A 10,000-nucleotide genomic window follows, 5' to 3' on the forward strand; every position below is an offset into this window, starting at 1 on the left:
ACGCACACGCACACGCACACGCACACGCACACGCACACGCACACGCACACGCACACGCACACACACACACACACACACACACACACACTCACACTCACTCACTCACTCACTCACTCACTCACACACACACACACACACACACACACACACACACACACACACACACACACACTCACACACACACTCACACACACACACACACACTCACACACACACACACACACACACACACACACACACACACACACACACACACACACACACACACACACACACACACACTCACACACACTCACTCACACTCACACACACACACACACACACACACACACACACACACACACACACACACACACACACACACACACACACACACACACACACACACTCGCACACACACACACATGTACATATGTACATATGTACATATGTATATATATATATATATATATATATATATATATATATATACTTATACATATACATATATATGTGTGTGTGTGCGTGTGTGTGTATGTGTATGTATATGTGGATGTGGATGTGGATGTGTATGGGTATGTGTTGTATATGTATATATATATGTATATGTATATGTCTATTTATGTATTTCCATCAACGTTGTGTTTGTGTCCACTAAAACAAGAAGCATAACAGATAAGAGGACATGTAAGTGGAGAGCTGTGACAATCATTGCCCATACCATTGCCGGCCCTACAAGTCAGGGTCCCCCCCCCCCTTAACCTCACCCACCGCGCCTGGAGATAGGTCCGCTGATTACGTGCTGGGCGCTGCTTACCTGTGCTGTACACTCGTATTTTTTGTCCCATAATTACTCGCAAACAACTCTCTTGGCTGTCGAAATTACTGCTTGTGTCTGGAAGAAAGAGAGATGTATTGATATATGTATATAATCTCTCTCTCTCTCTCTCTCTCTCTCTCTCTCTCTCTCTCTCTCTCTCTCTCTCTCTCTCTCTCTCTCTCTCTCTCTCTCTCTCTCACTTTCTTTCTTTTTTTCTCTCACTCACTCACTCACTCACCAATGTATTATTAGTAAACCTGTGTCTTTAATTTATATATGTATGTGTATTGTGAAGTAATGACAATACATTTAAATATCCAAGTGGGAAAAAATAAAAGGAAAGAGGAGGAAAAAGAGGTAGAAGAACGGAGTGAATAACAACCAACAAAGATAACCTTACAACATTTCCTCTGGAAAATATGAAGGCCTAACCGCTCGCGATTAATTATGGCACAGCGCTCATTCTTTGACCAAAACCCAAATTTTCCACCAGGTAAATGTAGATGGGTGGAGGGAATGGGGGGGGAGGAGCCACAGGTAGACAACCCCCTACACTGACAAATGTAGAAAAAAAGGAAATACTAAAAGTGACACTAATGGTGGCTATTTCGATGAATATGTTTACTTTCGTGTCTGTGTTACACAGCGTCTTTTTCGTGTCTAAGGCTGTGTCCACTTTTCAATGCATGCATTTCTCTCTCTATCCATCTATCCTTCCCTTTATGCGATACGCGAGTTTTATACTTGCATTTATATACGCGCTTACTGCTGCATATATTCACAGATGCGATGGCGTAGACCAAAGACAAGGTTGAATTATATACAACCCAGAGGACAAGGTGAATGGGGGGCGGGGATGGAGGAGAAGGGAATTGTAAGTGGGACACAGTGACACCATTTGAGGAGAGGTATTAAGAAAGGTAATGAAGACGATGGGATTTTATAGCACAAGAGTATTCTATAACTGGAACAAATATGGGTTCCATTTATGTAAGCGTTTTTGAAGAGACCTAGCCATCTAATCGACATATCAAGATAAAATTGATAAAAAGAGGGAAGACAATGGATAGATATGGCCGAGAAAAGGCATGAACTGACAGGCATAGGGAATAACAATCGATAAACCTTGATCATAGTTTAATGATTACATATTAAACTTTAGACGTCCCGCTCCAGAATGTTATTGTTAGATCAACAACTGAATCCAAAGAAAATAAGCAAATAGAAAAAGATAAGATTTGAAAATTAAAACTGACGGGGAGTATTTCAACAAAAAAATCTTGATGGGAAGGTTTTAGAAACGAGACGTATATCGTTACCCGTTTCTTCTTTGAAGAAGACAGAATTCGAGAACTGTTCGTATTTATCGAATTTTCGAGTCGCCAACAACAACGTCCGATTTGAGCAGGAAGAATATAATTTTGAATGGAAAACTTACTTTCTGACATCGATCCCATGATTCGAAAACAAAGATGGTCGCATAGGCGAAGCGAATCGGCAATGTTTATTGCTTAGCAGAAGGTCGGCCTACATTAGCATTGCATTCATTCTCTCGAGGGAGATACACACACATCACATCCATCTTGTTCTCGGTGAATGTAGCGTTCGATCTGCTATGAGAAAGCTATACTATCATAGAGAAGGTCGCTGATCCAACCCACCTTGGTTATGCTCACCATGTCCTGCATAACAAAATAACGGACCCTCTCTTTACCCCACCCAGCTCCCCCCTTCCCCCCTGCTCCATTCCTTTCTCCCCACCCCCCCACAATACAGGTCCTGTCACCGGCCGTTCTTCGCCACTCCTTCGCTGCCTTGCCTTGCTGTGCCCTGCCGTGCTGGCTGGCCTCTTACCTTCTGGCCTACTTCAGGAGGCAGTTCGTTTCCTGGAGTACACCTCTTTTGCCAGCTGTTATTCCTTTTGGTCTTGCTCTTCGACTCTAATGTAACCCATGCTATCACAAATGTAATTTTTTAATTTGTGTCACCAAATATAGCAGTAAGCAACAAGAGAAAAGGGAGGATGAGGAAGGATAAAGGCCTAAAGAATGGAGCTACCAACAAACACACATTTGTTGCATGGTTTATTTTCGAGTTATGCTTGCCGGAAGCTGATGAAAAAGCCCTTTGCAAGCCTGGATTACTGTGAATGCCTTTGAAGTTGGAGGTTTACTATCATATTATTCATTTTACAATGTCTTCTTTATTGATTCGAATCGCTTTATTCCGCACATATCGCCCTTTTAGTCTTTCTTCTTTTAGCGGCGAAATCAACCTCGACGAAAATGTGCTTGTCTCGCCTTGTACCGTATTGCCTGACCCCCTATCCCATTGCAACCAACTTCCCCTTGCGTGGGTCCCTATTGGCTTTCATCCAAGCGTTGGGTAATAGATGGAGTAGAGTAGTAGATTGTATGTAGCTTTCTTGCACGGAGGTCGTGTGGGGAGGCCATGAGATTCATGTTTATCCGAGAGAAAGGCGACGGCGATGGCGGCGCTGGCGTCAGGAGAGCCGGCGGAATAGCCGGTAAACGCGAGACCTCTTTCTGTTTGGGCTATTCTCTTTATCTCATTTTTTACTCGTTTTTATTCATTTATTTCGTGTTTCGTCTTTTCCCGCCTAACCCTGGTTTCCGGACTTTTATGTGTCTGATTTATTGATACATATTTGTTTTAAGGTCTTGTCAGCGAGTGTTTACTCATTTTTATTCGCAGCGGGAGAAATGTGAGAAGTTAAAGTTGAAAAGTTGGAAATGTTTATCTGATCGGTATTTTTTGATATGGCGATAGCAGAATTTCTGTTACCTAAGTCGGAAGGAGAACATTAAAAATCCAGACTGAATTAAGTGGTGTTGTGATACCTGACCCTGTTATTATTGCTCGTAGAAATCATGTCAAGATGAATTTCAGTACTTGCAATAGTTATTTATTCGAGTTATCTTGTTTTTTCGTTATTATGGTAGAGAGAATTATCATATGAAATATATTTAAGTCTGCATTTTTCTTTATTTTTTATCTTATTAAAGAGAATACAGATTGGAAAAACACACATCTTATCTAATCTACATTTGACTAATGAGTGCTCTCCATTTTCCTCTCTTGCAGGTGGAAGATGTGATCGACGAGATCTTAAACCTGGAGGAGGGTCTGGACGCCTCCGACAACCTCAAGGCCTATGACCAAGTCAACAATATGCCGTCTTCGGTAGGTCGACGATTTGTGCATTTGTTATTATCATTGCTTTTTTATGATTTATGGTTTATTTATCAATTGTCCACATTTACACGACCAATGTTCAGTAAATACACAGTAATTAAATCTATTTCGCTATTGGTCATGTTGAAATTTTTGTATGACGTTCTTTACTTTTGCAACCATTTGTAGAGCAGATCCGGAAACATGTTCGCTTTTGCTAAGAAAACGACGACCCTCCATAAAGACAATAAGTAAAAGTTTAACGTCCTTTGTCTCCGTGGGGAAAGCCCAAAAGCTCGAGGTACACAGTGCCACAGTTAGCACTCTGATTTCGCACACAAAGACACATGAGTGCCACTTTTAGCATTTGGAATTAACACTCACGAGCCACTTGAAATTACACACACACGCACACACACTCACACACAAACACAAACACAAACACAAACACATACGCACACACACACAACCTAACTCGTGAAAACCTAGTGCGAAAAAACACATACTGAAATGCTCCCGCTACCGCTAACACTTGCAGTTCCCAATCTAAGAGAGTACACTCACTAACACCTCGGATCCACATACACACGAGTACGACCTGGAATTAACCCCCGCGACCTTCCCACAGATGAACACCGTTCCCGGGTCCATCTGCGACCTGCTTGGCCTCAACGGGTATATGGGCAAGACGCCGAACTCGTGCCCGCCCGACCTGCCTCAAGTCAAGAACGAGACCACGCCCATCAACGACCAGCAGATGGTGGCGTACATGAAGGATAGGCAGAAGAAGGATAATCATAATATGAGTGAGCATAAATGTTTCCGTTTTCTTCTCTGGTACTGGTACTCTTTCTCTCTCTCTCTCTCTCTCTCTCTCTCTCTCTCTCTCTCTCTCTCTCTCTCTCTCTCTCTCTCTCTCTCTCTCTCTCTCTCTCTCTCTCTCTCTCTCTCTCTCTCTCTCTCTCTCTCTCTCTCTCTCTCTCTCTCTCTCTCTCTCTCTCTCTCTCTCTCTCTCTCTCTCTCTCTCCTCCTCCCCCTCCTTCACAAACATAGTATATTGTATTATAATATTATTTTTAGTTTATTTACCATTATCACTGGTTCACCCACATGCACAATCACTCTCACCCACATACACTCATGCACACACTCACATGCAAGCACACTCACTCATGAATAACTTTACCAGATTTTTAAATCTGACAAATTCACCCCTTGCAGTTGAACGAAGAAGAAGGTTCAACATAAATGACAGAATAAAGGAACTCGCAACACTTCTTCCCAAAAGTAACGAACCGTAAGTCTCTTTTGTGTTTTTTTCTTTCCTTCAAGGTGGGATGAGAAGATATGATGATGCTAATGGTATTGATTAGCAAGGATGAATTAATAGATGAGCAAGGATTCATAGAGTAATTAAAGTTTGATTGTGTTAGATTATATAAGATGGAATGCTTTTGATTTTCATAAAAAGAATATAATGATTGATGTAAATAACAAATTAGTAAGCAAGTAGTTAGAATTAAATTCATTAGAAATCTTATTTGAAGACAAGTAAAGAGAAAAGAGAGTAATTGAATGAAAAAATTATATATACAGGAAAAAACAGTACATGAAAATAATAAAATGATTAGATAAATATGTTAAAAAGAACAACAAAGATATTAAGTAAAAAAGGACTGATAGAGAGATAGGAATTTCAGAGATGATATGATGATAGAAGTAATCAAATTGTATAAATTATATGATAATGATGATATACAGCAGTTAATAATATAGTTTATATGATGATAGTAGATATTAGGAAATACAAAATAAAAGAACCCATAAATGAGATTTTCCAAAATGACTCCAGGTACTTCGAGCTAGTTCGCGACCTGCGCCACAACAAGGGACAGATTCTGAAGGCTTCGGTTGACTACATCAAGAGGCTGAAACTGGACACAGAGTACAACAAGGAAGTGGAGCTGAAGCGAAGAGCCTTAGAGCAACAGAACCGCCAGTTGCTATTGCGGATACAGGTAGGGTCCTTAATGATAGGATAGGGAAGAGGTTTAGAAGGATATAGGATAAAGGAGAATTTCAAAGAAGGCAATAAAAAATAGGATAACTTAGATTCAAAAGGAGGGATTTCATGTGACCCCATAACACTCAGCTGTGAGATTTTTCAACACTTTGGCTTCTGAAATATTTTGAAAGCTTTTCTTTCTTAGATATGATGAAAGTTCAGACCTTTTTTTTTTGCTTTGGAATTCAGGAAGTATTCAGACCCTCTTACTCTGACTTAAGGAGACTTTCACACCTTTTTTATACCTTAATAACCCCTAGAAAATTTCATGCTCTTTTTCACCTTGACTTCAGGAGCTGGAATCCAAACTTCGGACGAACGGAATCAAGGTTGAGGAGACCAACATCGACCAGAGTCTGCTACTGTCCACAATCATTAAGTCAGAGGTGGTAAATAGCACAGGGGAACAAAATGATATGAAGAAGGTGAGGTGTAACTACAATCTCCCTGGATCCCTGCTTGACGTACGTGTGCAATGCCTCCTTATTTTTCGTTATTTTTTTTTTTTTTACTCTTTCTCTCACCCCTTCTTCACTTAACAATCACAGTGATTCTTTTTATTTCTTTTATCTCTTTGCCTGATAAAGCACTAGTATTGCCTGTTAAAGTATTGCTGATATGCCCATGATTTTTGCATCTGGACATCCTTAAAAAGAGTCATGTGGCACTGTGATTGTTATGGTACCCCAAGATTCTACAAGAGCATGGTTTAATTTCCTTAAGCTCCATAATTAGCTTGTTTTTCTTTTAGTAAACTTTACCCTGTAGTGTGCACTAATTGCCTCCACAATAAGCTGTTGCATTGCTTGCATAATATAATACATCATGATTGATTCACTAGATGTTTCCCCACCACCCCACCTTTACCCCCCGTATTTGTAAAGTTTGCAATGCCTAGGCTTTTATTATTGCACTTTGACCACCTTAGAATTAGGCTTTTGATTGCCTGCCCACTAGATAGTGCATAATGATTTTGTTTGTGCCTGGCTTGTATGATGTTTCAGCCCATATAAACATGAGAAAGAGAATTCTCTTAGAGTATGTATAAGTAGTACCTGTAGTTTAAGCAGCACCTTTCACCCATGCCCTTATAGATTATTGGTAGTGTTTCTTCAATATTAAATTGTTATAGTGAATAATCATTGTGATTCATATGTAGATATAAGATAGATATGCCTATGGATGCACACACTTACAAACACATACACACACAAGCACACACATAAACATACATACATACACATGCACATGCATATGCATATACACATGCACATGCATATGCAGTACACATGCACATGCATATGCATGTACACATGCACACGCACATGCATGTACACATGCACATGCACATGTGCGTACACACACACACACACACACACACACACACACACACACACACACACACACACACACACACACACACACACACACACACACACACACACACACACACACACACACACACACACACACACACACACACACACACCACACATGCATGCAAACACACATACAAACACTCACAGGCACACATGCATACACACATCCAAGGGAAGGTATCCTATCTTCACAGAAAAAGGAAATAAGAGCAGATGAAATACAGAAAAAAAGGAGAAAGAAAACAGGGTCTAATTTTTTCCCATCTTCTCCAACAGGAACTCTTAGATGACTTCACATCAGGAGGCTTTAACCTGGACCTCATGGATGACGATGGGCCGGCATTTACGAGTGACCCGGTGTTCTCTTCGCCTCAGGTCTCGTCTCCAAATTCGTCCCATCACTCATTCGATGATGCTCTCACTCCAGACTCCATGGACATTGTTGCGTGATCGTGTGCTTTAAGAGCAGTGAAAAATATGCATATCTCTTGAATTGGTTTTAAGCCAGCTTAGAATATACAAGAAAAAAGTAGTACTGTTTGAAGTCACATTTCTCACATTATGTTCAGCGGTGTAACCATTAAACATAACCATTAATGTATTCAAATATGATTTAGATAACACACACATATACACAAAAACTTCTTTCAGTAACTCTGTTTCTCCCATTTATGCTCTTTCCAAATCTGCGATAAGTTTGTTAATTGTCTTGTTATCTTTTAAAGATGTTGTACCACAAGGTTTCAAGAGATGTAAAATTTTGTTGATAGTAAATCCTGTATTTGTTGATCTAAATTGGTACAGTACCAAAAAAACACCAAACCTTCAACTCCCCAGCTGATGGCTGGTTAAGCAGCAGAGGCTCTTCATACGACCTTTTTCTAAGACATTTCTCAGTCTGTATTGATTGGCAAATTTTGATGTTTTGATCAAAACGATTATTCAGTTCTTTTAAGAAGTATTGGTGTACTTATCGAAATTGCTGTGTACCTCTTAGAAGAATGTAACTGATAGGTACCTGATACTGAATCCATATTACAGTATATTTTTTGCTAGTAGTCCACATAATTTAATGAATATGATAAGGAGAATTACTAACTATTTTTACTTACATGAAACATTTATAGGTTTTATTTTATCTCGTTGCTAGAGTGTACAGTTTGTTCCTCTGGCAGTTTTAAAGATTTGATAAAGCAGTCAGCAGGAGCACTTAATGATGATCTTAATAGCACTTTAAACATGATTTTCACTTGCACCTTAATCATTATTTTCTCAACCACCTTGAGATATTGTTTTTATATTTTGCTGGCTACATTGAGAGTTGCCATAAAACTTAAATTTATTTGTAAATAGTTTTGTAAATTTATTTACTCTGATATTTAGAGAGATGAAATCAAATATTTTTCATGCTTCTTTAAAAGATTTTCAAAAATGGCTAGTATTTATTTTAATTTCAGATGCATAATTTGTTATAATTGCAGCATAGATATATTTGACACAAAAAAAATCATAATTTTCAAGCAAAATTTGAGTATTTTTATTTGTATATAAAATTTACGCAGTGACAGACTTTATATGTAAGCCTAACAATGCTTGGAACATTAGTTTTGTCTTGGGCATAATTTTACATTTAGGAAGTGAAATGCACTATGACTTTCTGAAGATGATGTATGGTTACCTATATGTGAAACAATCAATTGTTCATTTTCTTCTTTCATACACTGTTGCAAAGGTAAAAATGTATAAAAGTTATTGTTAAAACTGTGATTTATGAACTGTTAGAAGAGCAACAGTCAGGTCAGAACAATACAGTGTTCCTGATGTTTGGAGCCTGACATATTTTTTTTCTATTTGTTAGCACATTGTTAGTCTGTGCTCATGAGTGCATGGTTATTAGTGAGAGTTTTAGAGTGCATGGTATTGTATGTGATTTGTGCGTTGAAGATTCATCTATGATTCTTACATTATGCTTATTTAAAGGTGTACATAGTTTACATGATTCTTAGTTATAATTTGAATACTTTTTTATGTAGTCATATCAACTCTTTTTTTTTCTTCTTTTCTTTTCTTTTATTCATCTATTTTTTTCTCTCTCTCTTTTCTATTACTATGAGACATAGGATGTAAAAGCATCAATTTTATATAAGTTGTATGCTGTGTTTCCTGAAGATTTTTAACCAGTAGTTGCTTTTATATCTTTTGTCTCATAAACTATTTAGTTTTAAGTGTAGCTGTTCTTTATTGTCACGACAGTTATAGTGGCAGAAAGTATAGAATTTAACCAGCAAAGGGACATCACTAACATAGGATTTGGATGATAAATGAAAAGGGTTGGCAGAAAAAAATATTAAATTAATATCACAGATATGTTTGGTCATCTGAACTGATGGGGACAAATAGGATCTGTGGTTTGGTACTTTCCTTTTAGAAAGTTTTCAAGGAAAAAGATATTGTCTATAGACCAGGAAGCATTAGATTCCTCCTTGTTTTTTGAAAAGGTTATTTTTGTTATTGGTTATGTTATATATATATATATATATATATATATATATATATATATAT

At 38.3% G+C, this 10,000-nt stretch overlaps 1 protein-coding gene across 3 annotated transcripts in view; it reads left to right on the forward strand.

Annotated features, from left to right (window-relative positions):
• The window catches only part of LOC122247563 (uncharacterized), a 132,495-nt gene that overhangs the window by 121,106 nt on the left and 1,389 nt on the right, over positions 1-10,000 (forward strand). For 2 of the 3 annotated variants that reach the window (XM_086544507.1, XM_043006909.2), the window contains 6 exons: positions 3,905-4,003; positions 4,623-4,800; positions 5,216-5,291; positions 5,847-6,012; positions 6,353-6,523; positions 7,715-10,000. The exon at positions 7,715-10,000 is cut by the window's right edge and continues 1,389 nt beyond it. In XM_086544507.1, the coding sequence (XP_086400633.1) occupies positions 3,905-4,003; positions 4,623-4,800; positions 5,216-5,291; positions 5,847-6,012; positions 6,353-6,523; positions 7,715-7,888 (864 nt within the window). In that variant the 3' untranslated portion in view covers positions 7,889-10,000. The remainder of the gene's footprint in view (positions 1-3,904; positions 4,004-4,622; positions 4,801-5,215; positions 5,292-5,846; positions 6,013-6,352; positions 6,524-7,714) is intronic. The other variant, XM_086544508.1, reaches the window with a different exon arrangement.

Source organism: Penaeus japonicus, unplaced genomic scaffold (genome assembly GCF_977035675.1).
Source record: "Penaeus japonicus unplaced genomic scaffold, GWHDUDI00000001_assembly GWHDUDI00000015, whole genome shotgun sequence".
Lineage (NCBI taxonomy): Eukaryota > Metazoa > Arthropoda > Malacostraca > Decapoda > Penaeidae > Penaeus > Penaeus japonicus.